At 42.2% G+C, this 24,751-nt stretch overlaps 1 protein-coding gene across 1 annotated transcript in view; it reads left to right on the top strand.

The window, feature by feature from the left end:
* Dnhd1 (dynein heavy chain domain 1) overlaps positions 1-24,751 on the top strand; it is a 75,801-nt gene that overhangs the window by 15,305 nt on the left and 35,745 nt on the right. The window contains 12 exon segments of the mRNA XM_037211850.1: positions 62-113; positions 3,585-3,847; positions 3,937-4,180; positions 9,337-9,494; positions 10,432-10,609; positions 10,612-10,914; positions 12,496-12,623; positions 12,710-12,908; positions 13,290-13,384; positions 13,958-14,165; positions 24,111-24,236; positions 24,581-24,678. Of these exon segments, the coding sequence (XP_037067745.1) occupies positions 62-113; positions 3,585-3,847; positions 3,937-4,180; positions 9,337-9,494; positions 10,432-10,609; positions 10,612-10,914; positions 12,496-12,623; positions 12,710-12,908; positions 13,290-13,384; positions 13,958-14,165; positions 24,111-24,236; positions 24,581-24,678 (2,052 nt within the window).

The following is a 24,751-nucleotide window of genomic DNA, read 5'->3' as shown; positions in this document are numbered from 1 at the left end:
AGCCTACTTAGAATCTCATTGTTTCTCTATTTTGGTTCCTTTTCTGCCTCCTAACATGAAGGTACTGCAGTCTACAGACCTGAGGACCTCCAAAGATCCCCTGTATTCTGAAGGTACTTAAAGGGACAGAGACAGGGGATGGGAAGTCTGAATGAAGGGGAGGGGCACATGTAGAGTGCAAAGGACATGGAAGTGGACCAGAGGCTCAGCACGGGTCAGGCCTTGTATGTAATGGGGCAGCTCTAACCTGGGTACTGTACATGTCTGTTGAGAAGTGGGAGAGTCTAGAGGGAGTTGTGCTCACTAATGTACATGTGCTTGCTTTTTCATGTGCTTACGTAATTGTGTGTGGTGGTGGGTGTGTATGTGGATACATTGTCTGCCCCCTGGTTCACCCCAAATTCCAGGTTTTCTCTCATGTCACATTTGCATTTTATTTGCTGTTGAATTTGATTGTTTAACTAATGTGTGCTTGTCTGACAAGTTCTGCTTGCTCAACATCTGCTTTAGGTTATGTGGCTGTGTTATTTCTGATAGGACAATTCATTACGATATTGAGATATTGGGCTGGAGAGATGGCTCAGAGGTTAAGAGCACTGACTGCTCTTCCAGAGGTCCTGAGTTCAATTCCCAGCAACCACGTGGTGACTCACAACCATCTGTAATGATATCTGGTGCCCTCTTTTGGCCTGCAGTCATACATGCTGTATACATAATAAATAAATAAACCTTAAAAAAAGATACTGAGATATTAATCCTCGACTTTTAAAAAAGTATATTATTTAATGATTTATTATTTATTCTTATTTTACGTTCATTGGTGTTTTACCTACATGTATGAGTGTGTCAGATCTCCTGGAGCTGGAGTTACAGACAGTTGTGAGCTGCCATGTGGGTGCTGGGAATTGAACTTGGGTACTCTGAAAGAGCAGCCAGTGCTCTTAACCACTGAGCCATCTTTCCAGCTTTAATCCTCAACCTTGTTAACCATCATAAAGGAAATACATCTTGACATTCCCTTTCTCCAAGGTACTAATGTCATCATGAAAAAAATCATTAAAAGCATTAGATGCCTTTTAATTTCTCTATCCAACTGGTATGTTTTCATAAAGATGAATGGAAAAAAATAGAAGTTAATTTTAGGGGATCATTCATAAGAAGGAAAAGGTTCTGGAAAAGGAGCCTATATTTTATATAGATGAATACATATAAATCACACTCATTGAGCACATATTTTCAAAAATAAGTTTAGATTAAGTGACAAAAAGTATTAGTGTTTTACATACTCATAAATACTGGTACCTTGATGTAGCTGGAGTTTTCTCCAGTCCTGTCCAGCCCCATGGACCCTGCAACTGCTTATAAAATAATATAAATAAAATTAATACATAAATAATATATTAATTAAACTGGCCATTAGCTCAGGCCTACCACTGACTAGCTCTTATACTTAAACTCAGCCCATTTTTGTTAATCTATATGTCACCACGTGTTCCGTGGCTTTACCTGTGTGCCATTACATGCTGCTCCCTAGATGGCAGGCTGGCATCTCCTGACTCAGCCTTTTCCACCCAGCATTCCCTTCTCTCCTTGTCCCACCTACACTATCCTTCCTGCTTGGCTACTGGCCAATCAGCATTTTATTTATCAGTCAGTCATAGCAACATATATTCACAGCATACAGGACATCCCACAGCACCTTGAGGCTATGATTGGCTTGGCCCACTCACTGGTACTTTGAGACCTTTGCCTTTTCCCTAGTTGTTAAAATATTACACATAGGTGAGTTTCTAATTGCTTTGTCATTTTCCTGTGAGGATTTGGAGTGATTTCAAAATGGTTTTTACAACCATCATCTCAGAATCCCTTCTGGCATTAACATTGTAATTGTTTCTATGTGGGACAGGTATAAGGCATTGTAGGCAAGGGCCAAAGCAGGGAAAGACTAGAAGATTATTGTAGTAATGTTCCCAAGGGTTGCTGTCTGGACCAGGAATTTCCAGGTCCTTGGCATCTTATTGAAGGAACTGAAAAAGCACACATAAATAGTAAGGCAGTGAGGAGTTTTACTTGAAGAGACCGTGTAGGACACATTGCAAGGGAGCAGTGGGCTGCTTGGGCTAGAGTGCAGTCTGAGAAGAAGACGAGAAGTATTGCTAAACGGTATAGTGTGGTTGATTCTTTGTTTTAATCAACAGACTTGACTTATGTAAGCCTAACTATGCTATGTGTAACTTTTCCCATGATGCCTCTGACTTTAATCTTAAGCATGCCCAATTATGCATGGGCATAAATGGTAAATAGGGAATTTACTCTAAAAGTTCACTCACAACACATTACTGTGCCTGAATCCAAAACTGGTTCATGCCGGATTGGCCCCCTGCCTCTGGTTCCTGATATATTCTGCAACCTGTTTGAATGGAAATTAACCACAAAATGGGAGTTATCAAGAGACTGCTGAAAGGAATAACTTATTCCATTGTTTGAAATGGAATCCAAACTTCAACTACAACTCAGGGAAGGATGAGAGTTCAGATGTTAGCAATGGAGAGTGTGTGTAGTTTAAGCCAAGCAGAGTCCAGATTTCTAATCTATTCTTATGCTTGCCTATCTTTGTAACGGCAGTGAAAGACAATGGTGACTTGGCTAGGGTGAAGTTGGTTAAGTGATGGTAGATGTGGAGAGAATTAGTTGGATTTTGGATATAGTTTGATGTAGACCTCATGTATCAGTGTGGTGGGTCGACTGAGAATGGTTCCTATAGGCTCATATGCTTGAATACTTGCTCCTCTGTTGATAGAATTGTTTGGTAAGGAATGGGAGATGTGGCCTTGTTGAAGGAAGTATATCATAGGGGCAGGCTTTGAGGCTTCAAAATCTCCCATACTTCCCAATGTGCTCTCTGCCTCCTGCTTGTAGTTTTGAGATGTGAACTCTCAGCTGTTCCTGTTGACATGCCTTTTTACCAAAAATACTGACTCTGGCAATTAATCAGTTCCTAAAATGTTATGGGGAGAAGCCAGGTCCAAGGATAATTCCTTAAACTGGATATTAAGAACTGGCATTTTCAATCATGCATCTATTCCTCCTCTTTCCCTGTTCTGTAGAGGCTAGGATGCTCCTAAGTGTACTTCCCAGTCCCCTTGCAGCTAGACAGCATATGTGATATAGGGCCCACCAATTCAATCCATCTGAGCTTTCAATTCAGAATTAAATTGGAGAAAAGGCAGGTTTTCTATATATATATCCACTCTGCAGACATTGGTGATGTGGTAATGATACCACAACTTGCCAGTCAGCCAGACTCTAGATATTAAGCCTACATTATTTTTGCTTTTCAGATCTCCTAATTATTCTGAAACCCACTTAGTAAGTTGTAATAATTTTCCTTCCTGCTTACACTAGACAAACTCTATTCTCAGCATGTGAGTTCTGGCTGACCCACTCCTCCCATGGATTTGCAGTACTGTGTATAGATTCACTCATAAGCAAGGAATAGCAGCATGGTGTGCATTTAGGATAGAGAGAAGGTTTGCATGGGGCTCTGGAGAGTGCTCATGATATTATATCATGTGTTCCACTAGATGATAAAGACCAGGACTCAAATGCAGAATTCCTGATGCCCAAGTTTCATGGAAAGCCCAGCGATGCTGTTCGCCTCTTCTGTGGCCCAAATGTAGGATTTGTGTGGCCCTGGAAGTCTCATGCAATTACTGATGTCCTGGAGGTCCGTGGGCACCGGCTTCGGGGTCAGTATCTGCCCCCTAATTACAATCATGTACAGGAGGACTTGGACAACAATGCTAGAATCAAACAGGCACTGGCTGTACAACAGGCACTCCTGGAGGTGAGAACAGAAGTTTGAGGAATGGGCTCCTGGCTGCCAGCCCCCATCATAGCTACTGCCTCTGCCTTACATACCTTATCTGCCTGTAGGACATGCTGCAGGAGGTTCAGGAATTCTGTAATGAACAACAGTGGGTAGAAGGCATCTATGAGTTCCTGACGGCCTGGGACCCTCAGAAGTTAGAGGACCTGAGAGGCTCTCCCATCAAGGACTATGTAGTACTAGTAAACCAGCTGAAAGTTTGGCAGAAACGTGTCTCCAATATGCCTGTCCAGTTGCTGACGAAAGGCAAGTTGCTGCTCCTGAGTGGCCACAACGTTCAAGCAGAGTTGGGTGAGTGCTTCTTGTCTTCCCTACATCTTCCTTACATCCATGCACACAGGTTACCTTGGGACTAGAATGTCCTCCAGGGACCTTTGGTTTCGGCCCTTCTTTGGACCTTTGGAGCCTTCCGAAACTCTAGCTCTCAGCCCCTTCTCTTTGCCATCAAAGGTATGGTCACAGAGGTCAGCCTCTGTTTGGATTCATTCATTCCCTGTATTCATTAGGAATCACATTCCTGTTGATGAAAACTTTTCTATTCTTGTTTTTAAAAAAGATCAAACCAAATATGATTAAGAAGCTTAGCCTGTACTTGGTTTTCTTCATAGAGATTCTTGGGAAGCTAGGGTGCACCTTTCTTGAATGGAATAGTGCTAAATTTCTACCACTATTTGCATGTGTGAAAAGTTACTCTTTTCTTGCCTCACTCTGAAGTCCTAACCCCTGTGGACAGTGGCAAAAGAACACACTCTTCCCAGTTGATGAGGGCTCTTCTCATCTAAAGCAGCCACTCTGGTCCAGTAAGGTCTATTCTGAATACTTGGTTAGCTCAGAATTCTTAACACCACTGATTTTTATGTTCAAGTATTCTCTGCTCCATTTTGCTTCCACAGTACACTGGCACTGGGAAAGCCCACTGGGTTGGACATTGTCTGCAGAGAGTGTAATACCCCCTTACCTGGTCCTACCCTTCTTGATATTGATGATTCTGGTGCTCCTGTATCCCAGGCTGGTATAGCTGGGGCGTGGCCTGTGCCCATTTTTCCTTTTCTATTTAAATGTATTTTAATTGTGTGTGTGTGTGTGTGTGTGTGTGTGTGTGTGTGTGTGTGTGTGTCTGCATGTGCATGTGGAACAGGTGCCAGTGGAGGCTAGAAGAGGGCATGGGATCCCCTGGAGCTAGAGTCATACCCAATATGGGTGCTGGGAACCAAACTTCCATCCTCTACAAGAACAAGTTCCCTTAACCTTTGAGCCATCTCTTCAGCCTTCACCTTTTCTGAGTCAGCACTACCATGACTCTTATTGCTGTGGCAGACCTTTAGGAGTTTAATGAGTTCCTCTTCTTGTTTCTTAGGCTTACTACTTGTCTTAGGCTGACCACTCCCATGTTATTTACCTTAGGACTCCTTACTTCCAACTCAAAAACTGCATCCAGGTCCAGTGGGATCAATGTCCTGCTATCTTTGGTATTTCCTCCATTTGGGACCAGAGGGACTTGTAAATATTGCCTTTGGCTCCTTTCTGCCACAACACAGCACACTGCAATATTTACTATACAGTGACTGTTCACTATCAGCACAAGGAACCATTTAAGAAGGCCTTTTCCCAAAGTTCCATATAAAAAGTAGGACATAAGAGCACACTACTACCGGCTGCAGGAATATATTATAAGAACTCAGCTGATTTTGGCAAAGCCACTACCTAAAGGGATCAAGGAATTACATCAGAGGAAGCTAAATCTCAGGGAGTATTTAGTGCTATTTGGCTTGTTATATTTAAGCTGTCTTCTTCTATGAATATCATGTGTGCCTTCGTAGTTTTCCCAATTGATTTTTCCCTAGGAATTGCTAACAGTGTGGACTGATCACTCTTTGGACATATATTTGAGATATTTTGAGAAGAGCCTCAGGAAAAGCTTCATTCTGCCAGACCCACCTGTTTCCCCCTTTTAGCACTGGAATCAGATATCTCCCCTAGCCACATTCAAGGACTAACAGAAATAACAGTCCAGACCACCACATAATAGTCTCCCGAATTAATGTAAATTTCACACGGAGACACCACCTAGGTCAGATAGGCCTTAAGTAATAGCTTTGCACAATTTATGCTCAGACCCTTGCTGTGGGATGGTCTATATGTCAAATTGCTCTGATTGGTCAATAAATAAAACACTGATTGGCCAGTGGCTAGGCAGGAAGTATAGGTGGTACTAACAGAGAGGAGAAAAGAAAGAACAGGAAGGCAGAAGGAGTCACTGCCAGCCACCGCCAGGACAAGCAGCATGTGAAGATGCCAGTAAGCCACGAGCCACGTGGCAGGGTATAGATTTATGGAAATGGATTAATTTAAGCTATAAGAACAGTTAGCAAGAAGCCTGCCACAGCCATACAGTTTGTAACCAATATAAGCCTCTGTGTTTACTTGGTTGGGTCTGAGCGGCTGTGGGACTGGCGGGTGACAGAGATTTGTCCTGACTGTGGGCAAGGCAGGAAAACTCTAGCTACAGACCCTTCTTTCTTATACAGCCTTACTAACATTATAGACTCTTAACCTCTTACTTAACCACTTCTAGGAATATAGGCTGAGCATATAAATTCCCTTTTCTTGCTATACTAACTGATCATTAGCTCTCAGTTGACCTCCTCCTTTACTACTCCCTTTTTGGGTTGTAAAAGAAAACCTGATGGTCACTCCCTGAGGAAAATTCTTACCTGCCTTTATGACTCTGTAGGAATTCAAGCCTGGTAACCTGGCTGAAGGAAGAGGATTGCTATTGCTTGGGTTTATAACTGAATACCCTAGAGAACTTGAGGATGGAGAACTGAGAGGGAGAAGGAAGATTTTGACTAGAGAACCTGAGGACAAGGTGGAAGATGAGGAACAGCCAGATGGGGAAGTACTAGATGGGTAAGAACAAGATGAGAAGAACCTAGATGAGGCAGAATTAAGATGACAGAATTAAGATAGAACTTAAAGAGGATAGCAGATAAAGGTAGAGAGAAATCAGGTAAGAAAGGAGTTGGGCATGAAAACAGAACTGAAGTTGTGAAGATAGGATTTTATCCCAGAGGAATAAAGTAGATGGATAAAGAGCTTGGTGTGCTTAGATTCTTTTCCCGAAAATTCATTCTCACCATTCATAGCTTCTCTTCTGGGCCCCTGGGAAGAATATTATTAAGGTTGGTCCTTTAATAACACTATTCTGTTTCCTCTTCAGCCCATCTTATTTTCTTCCTCTTGTCACTTTTTTTTGGGGGGGAGACAGGGTTTCTCTGTGTAGCCCTGGCTGTCCTGAAACTTGTTCTGTAGACCAGGCTGGCCCCAAACTCAGAGATCTGCCTGCCTCTGCTGGCCAGTTCTGGGATTAAAGATGTGAGCCACCACCCAGCCTTCTTATCATTTCTTACCCTACAACCTCTTTTTTGTCATCTCCCCTTTTCTCTCTCTTCCTTCCTGTGGGAAGAATGGCTCATGCTATCATGTACTAGCTAAGTGCCTGGACTATGAGCTGGCCTTAGAAAGGCTTATGGTAGGATAGATTAGGAAGCCATTGGTTTCTTTTCTTAGGAGAAATGGAAGTTGTTTTGATTCTCACACAGTCCCAACCATAGTACCTATTGCTATTGCTAAGACTGAATATTAGACTCATCACACACACACACACACACACACACACACACACACACACACACACACACACACCCCACAGGCCTGCTTTCTTTATGAAGGTAAGAGCCTTGACTCTGGGGACTAGAGAGAGATTGCTTTGTTTGAAAGCACCCTGCCTGCCTCAGCTTTGGGCTTTTGCTCCTCACCAGGTTTCTTATAGGCCACTGAAGCTTCCAGCTCTTGGGCAGGGGTTCATTCTGGCAAGGCAGGAACAAGATGACGTGATTGGTTTGCTTTCTTTGTGATCTTGTTTTGGGCAGGTCTTTCCCTGGCTGTGCCCCAGGAGTCTGTTTTCTTTCTAGTTTGTAAAATCCAGGATCCACTGGTCTCTTCAGTTCAGAGGTAGTGTCCTATCTCTGTTCCTCACTTGCTTTGTGATGTAAGACCACATGGTTTCAGTTTCTTTGTAACTTAGATATGCTAAAATGTGTCACTCAAGGTTATAGGAAGGAAAACAAAATAAGTTTGGTTTCGGGTTTGGGGTTTTTTTGTTTGTTTGTTTGGTTGGTTGGTTCGTTGGTTTTTTTTTTTTTTGGCTTTATTTTTGAATTACTTGTAGAAATGGCTGACGTAGGCAATGATGTTTTTCATTTCCTCTTGTTTTCTCCGTCTGCTTCAGTCTTCTTGCTGATCATATTTTATTACTTTATTTGCTAACTCTGCTTCTTTTCTTTCCAAACTCCTTTGAACAGAGAAGGGCATTAAATATACCACACCCAACCCATCGCCAAGACTTTTCCTTTCTTCTCCCTTTTACTGTCTCTCAAATCAGTTTCTCAATCCATCTCCATCCAGCTCATGGTCCCAAGGAGCCCTAATACTTATGACATCACTGCTTCTTCACACCATGGGGTGTCACTGTTGCACTCCTGCCTAATCCTCCTGGTCCCAAAGCAGCACCATTCAGTGGCCTAGCCATCATCACCAAGAGAGATGCTCTGTTCAGCATAGGTGTCCTTCAGTAGATTTTATCAGTTTCGTCTTTTGGTGCCTAATTCTCTGGAATACTCTTTCCAAGTCTCTGAAAGTGCCATATGCAGTGGATCTCAATTGTTTTGCCTCCAAACTCACTATTCTACCTACCACTTGCATAGTCACTAATAGGGGTTAGGTGTGTTTACTTTTATATAATATTATGCAGTATATAAAATAAAATATAACTATAATATTATTTTTGATATATGTGTATATCACAGACTACATTTATACATGTCTAACTCTATATTATGTTTGTAATCTGATTACATGAATTGCTTTTCTTTAATCTGCAAAAGCAAAAGGCGAGCTGGGCTTGGTGGCACATGCTAGTAAGACCCTGCATCCAAACAAAACAAAACAACCTCCCCCAAAAACAAACAAAAACCCAAAAAGATAAAAAACAAACAAACAAAAACAAAACAGATAAAGGCAGCTTTACCCCTCTTCTTGGTATCTCTTCTGAAAGAAGAAAGACTCTGAAACACAAAGACCTGCTATTCATGAGTGTGTACTCCATGTTCATGCTTGGAGCATTGTACTACTCATACATTCATTTCAATGTCCAACTCTGCAGAGACCTCCTTAAGCCTTCTCAGGGTCCCCTTCCCTTCACTATGCTGGACTAGGGGCTCCAGGCAACTCAGTGATTTATCATACTGTGAGAACCTCTTGTGACTGTCCCTTTATTCTCATGTGTTCTCTGTTGTCATATTATGAGGAAACTTCCTTTTTGCCCATTTGCTCTTGTATACTAATTCTTATATACTTATTTTTCATGCATCCCCTCTTGTTTCAAGAATCCAAGTTAGACAACTTGAGGAAGAACATTCTTGCACAGGTACAAAGTGAATGCTGGAGCCGTAATCAGCAGCTGATGACAGAGTTGACAGATTTCTTGCGGGTCTTCCAAACTATCAACTCAGACATCCATGCCATTGCACAATGCTCCCAAAAGGTGAGGTCTCCTCATCCTTTCTTCCTTGTATATCCAGGGCCCTGCCTGCTTCAGGGCTCAGCACACTCTCTTTAGATTTCTGTTGAGCTTTATGGGGTTTGATGATCTTAAACTATGCATGTATATATGCTTATATATGTTATCTGTTCTTACTGATTCTTGCCCTGTTTGTGTAGTGTTCTGCTTACTCATGTCAGGACCAGACCCTGAAGAAACAAGATAGAGTCTTGCTTTAAGACAATGTTCTCAACCTGTGGGGTGAGACCACTTTGAGCATCCAACAACCCTTTCATGGGGGTTGCCTAAGATCATTAGAAAAGGGGGCTGGAGAGATGGGTCAGTGGTTAGGAGCACTGACTGTTCTTCAAGAAGACCCAGGTCCAGTTCCTAGCAACCACATGGCAGCTCACACCTGTTTATAATTCCAGTTCCAGGGGACCTAACACCCATGGCAAAAGACTGATGTACATAAAATAAAAATAAATAATTTTTTAAAAAAAAAGATCATTAGAAAACACAGACATTTACATTGTGATTCATAACAGTAGCAAAATTACAGTTATGAAGTAGCAATGAAATAAGTTTATGGTTGGGGTCACCACCACATGAGGAACTGTATTTAAGAGTCTCAGCATTAGGAAGGCTGAGAACCACTGCTTTAAAGAGGTATGGTTCTGTTTCTTGTGACAGTAGGTAATTTAGAGATATGTTGTCCTGTCATCAGGTCTGGGAGATTAAAAACTAGACCAGTTTTAAGACCTGAGTCAAAAAGGAATCTGATCCTAGGTAACTCCTCTATCTCAAATGGTTTAAATGCTGAAGCTGGCTCTGGAGCCTCCAGATGCCCACTCTGGAAGATGGGATTGCCTCTTGAGGGTGAGTTCAAAGAGGTAGGCAGGTTTTTCGGGGTACTGGTCTCATGCTGTAATCTCTGCAGTTGAATGAAGCCAATGAGCAATACAGCCAGCTGGAGGAGCGAGTGGAATATGTCCGATCACTCCATGACCTCATCCGCAACCACTGTTTCATTGCTGAGAATGAGACTCTAGACATATCGGTGAGAGAACAATTCAAGGAATCATTCATCCCTTTTGGTCTCCCTTCTCTATAACCACATCTCACTGTCTTCTGCTTGCCCCACAGCTTCTGGATATATGGGAGGCATTTCAGTTTGAGAGAAGCCAGGCTTCAGAATTCCTGCTTAGTAAGCGACATGCCATTGTGCCCAAGCTGCAGCAGCTGATGGCAGCAGCATTGGCAGAGTTGGAAGGCCTGTTGGCAAAGGCACTGTCTGGCCCCTTCATGGATCCTTCACAAGACCAGAGGAGCACTGAGCACCAGCTTACTGCCTTGGAGCACCAGTTCTTGAACACATACAACAACTTCAATGAACTACGCTATGCTTACACCACCTTCACTGGTACTGGTCTTCACCTTCTCCTCTTTCACCCTATGATGAACCCTCCAACTAAGATAAGGGTTGGGACTCCAGGTCTTGTGCCCTCTGTGATCCTAAGCAAGCCTTGGGAATCAATACCTCCACTAGTCTCTTATAAACAAACATGCAGGACAAAAGCCTCATTTGTTGTAGGACTCAGGTATTAGTGGATACAGGAAGTTCACAGTCTGGTAGAGAAAACAAACAGCTGAATGTTTCATTAGATTTTGATGGGGCCCAGGGTAAATGCTGATTAGGGAGAAATGTATACACTCATTATAAAACTTAGCACTGGTCAGTGTTGTCATATTCCAAGCAGCAGGTCATAGAAAAGAATAGCCAAGATCTTGATGTGGTAAGCACTGCCTCCAGCCAATGTATCAAGAAAAAAGACTGGTGAGGGCCTCACTATCCCACAGGAGCCAACCAGGACAGAGCTACTTGTCTGAGATCAGTCTTCCTCTGCAGGAGTGCAGCTAGGCTACCTCCCTTCTGCTTGTAACTACATGGGCTCTTTTCTCATACACAGTCACTTAACTCTTGGAAGGGCACAGTGTGAGTTGCTCCTTGGTAAGCTACCAACTGGGCCTTACCAAGTTGGCCAGGTGAAATGAGAAATGCTTTAGAACCATCCTTCATCAGGAATTTCTCTGTCTCTTTTTTAAGTACTGGGAAGCCTGCAGCCCATATCCTAACATGTCAACCGTAGACTTGACCCTTCCTGTTAGGAGTTTGAATTATTGACAAAAAATCAGGGCAGAGGAGTCAGGCCAAGTGGTGCTAGGCCCAGAGAACTGCATAGCAGTGTGTTTACTTCCTTCTTCTGTCCCAGCTTTTGTAAAAATAATCTAGTCCTTTAGATCTTCTTGATTTAATAATCATCCTCAGTTTCTGAGAGTTCATTCACTTACTCATTCATTCAACACTTACTTGCCATGTACTGGACTCAAAGTACATCAATGAACAAATGGCGAATCATCTTCTGTAATGGACCCAATATTGTGGTTGGAGAAGAAAGACGATAAATAATAATTATAAAACATTACTAAATTATGTAGCATATTAGAAAATGATAGGTAATGTAGAGAAAACATAGCAGAACAAGAGTGTCAGGAAATGCCAATGAGTGGAGAACAATGCTTTATGGGATAGATACTATTTGAACAAGGACTTGGGGTTGGAGGTGGTGAAGGTGTGAATGGTAGTTCTCCATGGCAAGAGGTTTCTCATAAAGAATGAACTGCAGGTCAAAGGCCCTGGGCAGAAGGCGGTGTGCCTGGGATATCTGAGCTACAGTCAAGTCCACTGTGACTGGAATTGAGTGGGTGAGCTAGAGACTAATAGAAGAGAAGCTCTTTTATTTTGCCACTATGGTATTTGCCCAGGAATCCTCTCTTTGAAATAATTGCTCTTTGCATGGCCCTACCTCCACTGCTGAACTGAGAGATTTACATAGGCACCACACCATCTTTTTTTTTTTACTTTTACTTTTGTTCATTAAGGGCTCTTCACTGGCCCATTATTCCCTCAATAACCCAAGTCTCAGCCAGCCTTATTCCACAGGGGATGAGAGTTCTATGTCCCCACCCGCTTCTGGGAACCGGCCTATTATACAGCAGCAGCGCATCTGGAGGCTCTACCGAATGATCTCTGAAAACTTCAGTGAGTGGAAGTGCATGGCTTTTACCAAGGTACTTCCAGGAGCTCTCACCTGGGGCAGAAGTCTACCAGGTGGAGGTGGGTGGGTCAGTTTGACCGTGAACTCTTCTCTGTGCAGTTCAGCCTTCTTATGGCCTGGGAGAAGACAGAAGCCTGGCTGACAGAGGCTGCACGGCTCAGCGCCACCCTGGGGATGCACAATCCAGTGCTACAACGCTGCATGCGCATGCTAGAGGAGTTTCGAAGCTACCTGCCCTTGCTCACTAAGCTGGGAAGCCTCCAGTTTCAGAACTTTAATTGCCAATCCCTCTTGAGAGGTGTGTTTGGTTAGAAACAGGGGAGAAGGATGGGAAAGACACAGTGTTTAGAGCAATTCCCCTGCTGCTCCTGCTGGAAACCTTGTGTCCCCTTTCCCACATAAGCTAAACTCACTTCACTCAGGAGGAACACATTTTTATGCTCCCTCATTACAAGACAGGGTCCTCTCAACTGATGGGATTGGACTCAGGCTGGAGTCTCAGATCTGGGGGTTGAGTTGTGTCTGGACCTTGGGTTCTGGGTTCTTGGCTTTGTGTTGTACTCTTGATCTTGCACTGCAGTCCAAGCTGGTCTGGGATCAGGGTAGAAGTGAGCTGTAGGATATGAGCTCCATTCAGCCATATGCTAGATGTTATTCTGACTTACCTGTTCTATTTCAGTGTTAGGGCTGGGCAGTCTCCAAAGCTTGGACCTTCTCACACTGGGCCAGCTGCTCAACTGTCCACTGCTGGAATTTTCAGACCGAATCAATCAGGTGGGGCCCACAGGAGGAGGGGCCTGGTTGCAGCCACTATTTGTAATAAAGCCAGTCAAGGCCTAGCAGTCCCTTGGACTATGGGGACAGTAGTGGTTGGCATGTAGGTAGAGGGAAGTTGGGACTGATGACCTTCCTGGAGGGTAGGAAGAGTCTCCATCTACAGATGAGGATCTGATAGGCAGTTGTAGACTTTTATCTGACCAAATGCTTACCTTAGTGGAAGGAAGTGAATGGTAGCCTCAAAGCTGTGGAGACATAGACGAACAGATATCTGCCAACATTTACTTTATCCCTAAAGGACATATTGGCTCTAGGATATTGCCTACTCAGTGGGATCCATCCAGGAGCTTGCTCAGTGGAGGCAGCAGTCCTGGGTCAAGCATTAATAGTTTGATGCTGCTGCAGCCAGCACATCCCTGAAGCCTGATGGTTCTACTCCTCCTTCATATCTGAGACTGCCACAGGCCAGGCCCTTGAGTTTTGCCTCAGACCCAAACTCAAGTCCTAGTTTCAAGGCTATCTTTCCTGAGCCACTAGCTAGTTCTGGTTTCTGAGACATACCTTTTCCAGGTCTGGCAGTATGATAAAGAACGAATTCATGCCCAAGAGAGCCTACAGCAGATGCAGCAGTACTGGGAGGGGCGCCAGCTGCGCCTGCTCAACTTCATCCTGCATGTGCCCTACAAGCCTCCAACCTCAGAGCGGTCCAAAAGGCAGGCATTCCGAAACCCCCGGTGGGAGTTAGTGGGCAAGGATAGTGGCACCTTCCTCCTCTCAGGTGAGTCTCAGCCTTTGTGATCCAGCAAATGTCTCCAGCTAAAGGCTCTTCTCATTTACCAATTTTGTCAAATATGGCTCCTGTAGTCAGGCCCCAATTCTTAAGGATAACTTAAGGCATCCATGTGCTGAGACAGTATCTTCCATGCTCTCTTAATGTCTTAATCTTTCCAGGAACTCTTTTTTTAATTAATTAATTTTTTTCCAGCCAGATCAGTTTCCTCTCCCTCCCTCCTCTCCTTTCAGTCCCTCCCCTAGTCCCACCCCACTCACTCCTCTTCCTTTCTCTTCAGAAAAAGGCAGGCCTCCCATGTATATAAGTCAGCCATGGCATATCAAGTTGTGGTAAGACTAGGTACCTCCTTTCCTATTGAGGCTGAACAAGGCAACCCAGTAGAAGGAAAGGGTCCCCAAAGCATGTAACAGAGTCAGAAACAGCCCCTGCTCCCACGGTTAGGAGTTCCACAAGAAGACGAAGTCGCACAACTGGAGCATATATGCAGAGGGCCTAGGTCAGTCCCATGCAGGCTCTCTGGTTGGTGGTTCAGTCTCTGTGAGCCCCTAGGAGCCCAGGTTAGAAGATTCTGTGGAGGGTTTTTTTTTGTTTTGTTTTGTTTTGTTTTTTGTTTTTTGTTTTTGTTTTTGTTTTGTGATGTCCTTGGTTCCTCTAACTCCCATAATCCTTCCTCTCCCCTTCCACAAGATTCCCCCAAGCTCCATGTAATGTTTGGCTGTGGGTATCTGTATCTGTTTCCATCAGTTGCTGCATGAAGCCTCTCTGATGATAACTGGGCTACAATTTATTAGTATAGCAAAATATCATTAGAAATCACTTCACTGACTTTTTTTTCTTTCTTTCTTTTTTTTTTTTGCCAGTCACATTTGGTTCTATCCTAGGTCTCTGGGCTGTCCAGCCTCTGGGTCCTGGCCCTCCAGACAGTGTCAGAGGTGGGCTTTCTCTTAAGGTATGGGTCTCAAGCTGGACCAGTCATTGGTTGGCCACTCTTATAATTTATGTGCCACCTTTACCCCAGCACATCTTGAAGTCAGGGCAAATTGTAGGTCAAAGGTTATGTGGCTGGGTTCAGGTCCCAATTCCTCCACTGGAAGTCTTGCTTGGTTACAGGAGATGTCCAGTTCAGGCTCTGTATCCCCCATTGCTAGCAATCTTAGCTAGGGTCACCCTCATAGATTCCTGGGAGTTTCCAATGCACTGGGTTTCTAGCTCATCCAAGAGATGCCCCTGATTTCAGTTGTCTCATCCAATGATCTCTTCCTCCATCCTCCCTGTGGGGGATCTACCCATTTCTCTGTGGGAGACCCACTCCCACATTTTCCCCAGGGTACTCTTGAGGAGAGAGTAGTGAGACATAGATAGAAGGATAGAGGGGAGAGAAATAGGTAGAAACACAGGATAGCCTCGGGAGGGCCTGGATAATTATACACCGGCCCCTTCTGTCCCTTCTAAAGGGCTTTTTATAGGAATGCCAAGGGGTGGAGCAAAAGACCTCCCCTTAGCACAGCCAAGTGCAGACCCTTTCCAATCACCTGGTAGCCATACACATGGTCAAGCAATTTTCTAATGCAGCCCTGCTGGTTAAAGCAAGCTCAGATCTTACTAGGAAACTTTGTGGGCCCCCACACCTCCCCACACCTGATCCCTCCTGTTCCCATCCTCCCCATCTAGACCCCTCTTCTATCCACCATGATGTCTATTCTATTTCCCCTTCACAGTGAGATTTATGTGTCTCCTCCCCATCCCCCAGAACTGTCCTTGTTACCTAGTCTCTTTGGGTCTATGGATTGTAGCATGGTTATCCTTTACTTTACAGCTAATATCCACTTATAAGTGAGTACATACCATGTTTGTCTTTCTGAGTTTGGGTTACCTCACTCAGGATGATCTTTTCTAGTTCTATTCATTTACCTGCAAATTTCATGATGTCATTGTTTTTTAACAGTTGAGTAGTACTCCATTGTGTAAATGTACCACATTTTCTTTATCCATTCTTCAGTTGTGGGGCATCTAGGTTGTTTTCAGTTTCTGACTATTATAAATAGAGCAGCAATGAACATGGATAAAGTTGAATGAATAGAGCTTCTATGAACATAGTTGAGCAACTGCTCCTGTCATATGGTAGACATCCTGGTATATACCCAGAAGTGCTATAACTGGGTCCTGAGGTAGACCCATTCCCAATTTTTCTGAGAAACCACCATATTGATTTCCAGAGTGACTGTACAAGTTTTCACTCAAACCAGCAATGGAGAAGTGGTCCCCTTTGCTCCACATCCTCACCAGAATAAGCTGGTATTTTTGTTCTTAGACATTCTGACAGATGTAAGATGGAATATCAGAGTTGTTTTGATTTGCAGTACCCTGATGGCTAAGGATGCTGAATATTTCCTTACATGTTTTTCAGCCATTTGAGATTCCTCTGTTGAGAATTCTCTGTTTAGATCTGTAGCCCATTTTTAAATTGTATTATTTGGTCTATTGATAATCTAGTTTCTTGAGTTCTTTATATATTTTGGTAGTCAGCTCTCTGTCAGATGTAGGGTTAGTGAAGATCTTTTCTCATTCTGTAGGCTGCTATTTTGTCCATTTGACAGTGTCCTTCACCTTAAAGCAGCTTTTCAGTTTCAAGAGGTTCTGTTTATTGTCGATTTCAGTGTCTGTGATATTGGTGTTATATTCAGGAAGTAGTATCCTGTACCATTGTGTTCAAGGCTAGTTTCCACTTTCTCTTCTTTTAGGTTCAGTGTTTTATGTTGAAGTCTTTGATCTACTTGGACTTGAGTTTTGTGCAGGGTGATAGATATGGATCTATTTGCAATCTTCTACCTGCTGACATCCAGTTAGACCAGCACCATTTGTTGAAGATGCTTTCTCTTATCCATTGTATTTCTGGCTTCTTTATCATAAATCAGGTGTCCATATTATGTTGATTTATGTCTGGGTTTTCAATTCAGTTCCATTGATCACCCTGTCTGTTTTTATGCCAATATCATGTTTTTTTTTTTAATTACTATGACTCTATAGTACAGCTTGAAATCAGGGATGGTGATACCTCCAGAAGTTCTTTTACTGTACAGGATTGTTTTAGCTATCCTGGGTTTTTGTTTTTCTATATGAGGTTGAGTATTGTCCTATCAAAGTCTGTAAAGAATTTTGTTGAAAGTTTGATGGGAATTGTGTTGAATCTGTAGATTGCTTTTGGTAAGATGGCCATTTTTACAATGTTAATCCTACCAATCCATGAGCTTGGAAAATTTTTCTATCTTCTGATGTTTTCTTCAAAAACTTGAAGTTCTTCCCATACATGTCTTTTACTTGTTTGGTTAGAGTTACACCAAGATATTTTATATATTTGTGGCTATTGTGAAAGGTGTTGTTTCCCTAAATTCATTCTCAGACCATTTGTCATTTGTATATAGGAGGGCTACTGATTTTTTTTTTTTTAGCTTATTTCGTATCCAGCCACTTAGCTGAAAGTGTTTATCAGCTGTAGGAGTTCCCTGGTGGAATTTTTAGGCTCACTAATGTATACTATCATATCGTCTGCAAATAGTGATACTTCAACTTCTTCTTTTCCAATCTGTATTCCCTTGATCTCCTTTAGTTGTCATATTGCTCTACTTAAGGCTTCAAGTACTATATTGGGTAGATATGGAGAGAGTGGACAACATGTCTTGTCCCTGATTTTAGTGGAATTGCTTTAAGTTTCTCTCTATTTAATTTGATGTTGGCTATTGGCTTGCTGTATTTTGCCTTTATTATGTTTAGGTATGTCCCTTGTATCCCTGTTCTCTCCAAGACTTTTATCATGAAGGGGTGTTGGATTTATATATATATATATATATATATATATATATATATATATATATATATATAATTTTACAATACCATTCAGTTCTACATATCAGCCATGGGTTCCCCTATTCTCCCCCCTCCCACCCCCTCCCCCTACCCCCAGCCTACCCCCCATTCCCACCTCCTCCAGGACAAGTCCTCCCCGAGGACTGCGATCAACCTGGTAGACTCAGTCCAGGCAGGTCCAGTCCCTTCCTCCCAGACTGAGCCAAATGTCCCTGTATAAGCTCCAGGTTTCAAACAGCCAACTCATGCAATGAGCACAGGACTTGGTCCCACTGCCTAGTTGCCTCCCAAACTGATCAAGCCAATCAACTGTCTCACCTATTCAGAGGGCCTGATCCAGCTGGGGGCCCCTCAGCCTTTGGTTCATAGTTCATGTGTTTCCTTTCATTTGGCTATTTTTTTCAATAATTGAGTAAAACTGAAATTTATTATAAGCCACAGTCGTCCTAGGGACCTCCATGCTATATATATAGCCTCTATGGTTCTATGTGTTGTGGTCTGATTGTTCTTTATTTTATATCTAGAATCCACCTATGAGTAGTACATACCATGACTGTCTTTCTGGGTTTGGGTTACCTCACTCAGGATGATTTTTTTCTAGTTCCATCCATTTGCCTGCAAATTTCATGCTTTCATTGTTTTTCTCTGCTGAGTAGTACTCCATTGTGTATATGTACCACATTTTTTTCATCCATTCTTCCGTTGATGGGCATCTTTGTCAAAGGCTTTTTGGGCATCTAATGAGATGATCATGTCATTTTTGTTTGTTTGTTTCAGTTTGTTTATATGGTGGGTTACATTGAGAGATTTTTGTATGTTGAACTTCACCCCTGCATTTCTGGGATGAAGACTACTTGATCATGGTGATTATATGTTCTTGGATTCTGTTTTTGAGCATTTTTGCATCTATGTTTATGTGGGAAATTGGTCTGTAATTCTCTTTCTTTTTTTCTTGAGTCTTTGTGTGGTTTGGGTATCACTGTGGCCTCATAAAGTGAATTTGGTAATGTTCCTTCTGTTTCTATTTTGTGGAATAATTTGAGGAGTATGTAAAAGAAAAAACAACCAGGCAGTGGTAGCACATGCCTTTAATCCCAGCATAAGCAGGCAAATCTCTGTGAGTTTGAGGCCAGGCTGGTCTACAGATCAAGTTCCAGGACAGCCAGAGCTACACAGAGAAACCCTGTCTTGGGGAAAAAAAAAAGAAAAAAAAAAGAAAAAAAAAAAGAAAAACACAGATTCTTTGTGGATATTTCTCTCTACTTGTCAATGCTCTGTCCTCTGGATTTTACCCTGCTGATGTTATGTTTTATCTACTCATCCATTCATTCTTTCCCCCACTAGTTGACAGAAGAGGACTCTGTTTGGTCCCTGAGCCTTGGGCCAAGCATGACTTCAGCTTTATTTGCCCTTCTTGGGGCACAGGTTGTTAATATGGCTATGCTTCTCTTGATAGTTGACTGCACAGGGGTGCAGACATGCATAACCCTTGTGGCAGTTGACTGCACAGGGGTGCAGACATGCATAGCACTTGTGGCAGTTGTACTTCTCGGTGAACTCAACAAGAGCATACCTCAATAATGCCACCACGTAAGCACAGCACCAGGTGCAGGATGTACTCTTTCTGGATGGTGTGGTCAGGCAAGGTGTGGCCATCCTCCATCTACTTGTCAGTGACATCAGCCACTGCTGGTGGGATGCCTTCCTTGTCTTCGATATTGGCCTTGACATTCTCCATGGTGTCATTGGGCTCAATCTTGAGGGTGATAGTCTTGCCCATCAGGGTTTTCACGAAGATATGTATGTCTGTTGGTTGGCCACCTCATTGAAAGACAAAGAGCCATTCTTTCTTTTATTCTTTTGTTAAATTCATGGACCTCTTTTGTGCCAAACACAAGGCACTCTGAGATTGATATAGCCCTATATCCCTCAAACTTACAGCCTAATGAGAAACTGACAGTACCATTTACTTACTTATTTATTTATTTATTTATTTATTTATTTATTTATTTATTTATTGAGACAGGATTTCTTTATGTAGCTTTGGCTGTCCTAGAACTAGCTCTCTATGTAGACCTGGTCTCAAACTCACAGAGATTTGCTGGCCTCTGCCTCCCTAATGCTGGGATTAAAGATGTGTGCCACCACTGGCCAGCCAATAACATACATTTAAATGTATGGTAGACTACCATATTGAGGACAGTAGGTAAGTGAAGACTAGCTCAGAGAACTAGGGTTATTAAGAGAACTACCACTTTAGACAGTGGACCCAGGCTAACCTTTGAAGAAGTAAGTTTGTCAGACTTGCAAGGTAAGAAAAATATTCTACATAGGGAACAGCACTTTTACAACCTAGAGGAGGAAAGGGTTTATTTGGCTTATAGGTAACAGTCCACCATCGTGGGAAGCCAAGGCTGAAATTCAAGGCAGGCATCTGGAGACAGGAACTGAAGCAAAGACCACAGAGGAATGATTGCTACTAGGTTGCTTCCTCTGGCTTACTCACAGTTACCTCTCTTATATAGCCAAGGCCCACCTGCCTAGGTATGGTTCAGCTTACAGTGGGCTGGGCCCTCCTACATCAATTGATAATCAAGAAAATGTTCACAGATGTACCCACAGATGAAGTTAGTTTCTCTCTCTCTCTCTCTCTCTCTCTCTCTCTCTCTCTCTCTCTCTCTCTCTTTTTTATTATATATGCAGTGTTCTGCCTGCATGTGTCCCTGCAGGCCAGAAGAGGGCACCAGATCTCATTACAGATGGTTGTGAGCCACCATGTGGTTGCTGGGAATTGAACTCCGGACCTCTGGAAGAGCAGTCAGTACTCTTAATCACTGAGCCATCTCTCCAGCCCATGAAGTTAGTTTCTTAATTAAAGTTCCTTCTTCCCAGATGTGTCTAGTTGAGATCTAACTTGAAGCTAACTATGACAAAAAGCATCTAAGAGAATGTGTTGGGAATTACTGGTAGATGAGAAATTCTCTTATCCAACATAACTGGTGTCAGTGAATCAAAGAGATTAGTTAAATATGTAGTCATGATAGGTGGGTAAGTAGGTAGCTAGGACTTCAGATTTTTTATTTTAGCCAAAATATTTGCTAACATTTTATTCTAAGAACAAGAGCTTTTTATTTCTTTTTTTAAGATTTATTTTTTATGTATCCAGTATTCTGCCTGCATGTATGCCTGCACGCCAGAAGAGGGTGCCAGATCTCATTACAGATGGTTGTGAGCCACCATGTGGTTGCTGGGAATTGAATGCAGGACTTCTGGAAGATCAGCCAGTGTTCTTAACCTCTGAGCCATCTCTCCAGCCCAACAAGAGCTTTTTATAAGCTCACCTTTACCTTCTATAGTTTCCATAAAAACGGCAACTCTTTTCTCACACATATTCCAGTAGTTACTGCTCTTTTAGATTAGATTATATAATTAAAATTGTGACATAACTCATACAAATAGGTTTTCAAGCATACTTGCATTTAATCAGGTAAACAATTTAACTTGGATCAAAAATGTTGGAATATTCTAAATAATAGCTTGATGTTTATGTGATTCTGTTGAATTTTGATCATTAGACAGTACCATTGTAGTGGTTTGATTTGCAATGTCTCCCATATACTAATGTATTGAGGGTTTGATTGACAGTTGATGGGCTTTGGGGAAGTGATTCTAAGGCTTTACTCTTGATGGGATTCATAGTGCAATTGAATTGTTGGGTGGAAGAAAGTAGGAGATAAGGCCTAATTGGAGAAAATAGTTCACTAGGGATATGTCCTTGAGAGCTGTATCTAGGTTTGGCGCTTACCATTTTCCCTTTTCTCTGCTTCTTGGTATGATGTAAACTGCTGTGTTTATCCTCCCCACCATGATTGGCAAAACCTCTGAGACTATGCACTAAATTAAGTCTCTCCCTCCTTAGTTGTGTGTGCCAGGCAACTAATCATAGCAACAAAACTTCTGATTAATACAGTCCATATATCTATGATAGAAACTAGGAACATCCACTAGAGGACCTTCCAACTCACTGAGACTAGAACCCAAAGACTTCTTGGAACAGGAAATAGGCATGTGAAGTTAGAGAGATCAGATCATGCAAAAGAATTTATTCAGCAATATTTAAATCATGGAGAATGTTTTGTTGTAGGGAAGTGATGAGGTCACATTTTAGTTCAACAAAGATAATTGGGTAGCAAAGAATAGAGACTGGAAGATCAGTTAAGAGACAACTGGTGTAACTCAAGTGAAAAATAATAATGGCCTATACTAGAATGTTAGCAACAGAGAATGAGGAAAGTAGGTGCATTTGGGCTACTTATGAGTCTGTCTAGGCAAAATGTATATCTAGTGCAAATTTGTTGTAGAAGAGAAGATATGTCTCTTCTATTATAACAGGAATCTTTATCCTTACACATATCCATGTGAAGTATTTGGTTTGGAATACCTTTCCTATCTATTTTTACATGGAATTCTTATTCACACTTCTCTTATTTTGGACTAATCATTTTCAGTGTTGACTGAAACATATTAAGATCAGACATCTGTAGTTAATACTCACACCATGATTCAAAGGACATTCTCTTCCTACTTTTGACACGAGCACATTTTATGCTGATCTTTTTGTCTGTGTTTGACCCTGGTTCCACACTTTGTCAATCTGCTTCTTTGTTCTATTCTACCTTCCTGTATCATTCTTAGATTCCTCTGCTACTAAAATAATATTAAAAACTAGTGGAATACAAACTATGGATTTGTTTGTGAAGTTTGGTTCACCACCTCTAAGTATAACTTCAGGTACCAAGTGAACTCTTCCAATCTTCACTTGCGTTCACAGTTTTTATCTTATCCTTATCCTACTTTCTGTCCAACTTTCCCTCTGGCTCTAATTCAGGGGATTGTGTAGTTGACATTTCTTCCTACAGGTTTTCTCCTTTCTCTGTACTAGACATCTGCATCAGCTCTGGGTATCTTAATTTTTATGGTGGCCATACACCATGAAACTAGTGACTTCACTCACCTGAGTGAGCCCAAGATGACAAAAACTTATGTATTTAATTTATACCCCAGGAAGACATGTTTTTGTAGGGTTAGTGACACTACTAATCATTCATTCTCCCTTTTAAGTTCTTAGCAAAATTAAGAAGGATATATATGAAAAGGATAGTTCAACACCCAAAATATCCCCAAGAAAGTGTTCCTTTTAAATATATAATATGTTGGCAGACATAGCTAGATTAAGACTTCACACAACCTCTTTAAACCTTCCCAAGATCAGATGAGAATCTGAGGTCTTTGTGGGTATATAAAGAAAATGTGGCATCCAAGCTCTCAGGTAACTATAAGGATTTGTAGTCTGCTCCATGTTCCTTAGACAAGCACAACAGATGGGCCTTTATGCCTCCCTACCATTCAGTGGTCTTTTAAAGGAGGATAAAATAGAGGACCCAAACTATTCCAATATAGTTTTCTGTAGAGACACTCTGAGATGAAAGTATTGTGTATTTTCTTTCAAACATGGGTATTTAGAGAGTCCTACATCTATCCAAACCAATTTCTCTCAATTCTGTTGTTAACCTAGTTATCTATGCTGTAGCCAGGCCTGTCTCACAAATTATGGGACAACTCTTTAAGTGGCCCCAAGTAGCTAAGTGAAAGAAAATTTTGGTCTCAACTTTTCTACCAGGATCTATCCCAGTCATCTCAGAATGGGCATTCTTCCTGCATACATACTATGTAGGAACTTGGAGCCAAGAGGCCTTTTTCTAGGATGAAGCTCTGATGCATTAAAGAATGTCTGTAGGACTAGATAAGAATGACAATGTCTAACAGGAGAAGTCAGATGGTTTGGAGTCTACCCATAGTGCCTGTTTTAAGATCTCAGTTCTCTGCCATACCAACTCTATAGGCTGATGCAATATCTGAAGATTAAAAAAAAAAAAGGGTATTGAGGTAATTGCCTCCCCTGGAAGATCAAGATGTGCTCTTTCTTGCCCCAGCCCCTGGCCTTTGACTTACATAGAATAATACCAGCTTAGCTGAACTTTGACAGTGCATCTTTTTCTTCTTAAGACTTCAGCAGTCTGCAAGATGCCATCCAGAACAGTCTCCAAGCACTATTCAAGATCCTAGCCATCCAAAAATCAGGAGAGTTGCATAAAATAGCTTTAGAGTGGGTGACCATCATGTATGGCCTGGGTGAGTATAGGGCTCTAGTTGGATGGATGGATGGATGGATGGATGGATGGATGGATGGAACCTGATGTAGACTGAACCAGAGGTATGGGGGTGACATGTGGACATTGGATAGAAGATACAAAGGACAGAGTAAGGACTTCCCAGGCTCCTTCTTGGTTTGATGTGACAAAGTCTTTATTTCTAGTGAATGTTTTACTTCCTTTAATCAGGTCCCTGAGATCTGCTGAGCAGTATGTTTCTGTTGGGCTAGTGGGTCACTGGAGAGGTCAGGTGTATGCTGAACCCCCTTGGAGGTGTTAGAACTCTAGAATCTTCCTCATGTATTTTTCTAACTGCTTACACAGGTGCCCTACTGGAGGTATGGGTGGCTTTCCAACAGAAGTGGATTTTTCTAAATAAAGTTCTACATGAGATGAAGATCCAATTTCCTGGTGCTGAGCTGGTAGGGAAGGGTGTTAAAGAAGGTGGGCAAGAGCTCCTGAGTATCAGGGCTCTGAGTGGAAGAGTAGAGCTGT

This window comes from Peromyscus leucopus, chromosome 1 (assembly GCF_004664715.2).
Source record: "Peromyscus leucopus breed LL Stock chromosome 1, UCI_PerLeu_2.1, whole genome shotgun sequence".
NCBI lineage: Eukaryota > Metazoa > Chordata > Mammalia > Rodentia > Cricetidae > Peromyscus > Peromyscus leucopus.
Note: the sequence above shows the minus strand (reverse complement) of the source record. Positions and strands in the feature narration are given on the sequence as shown.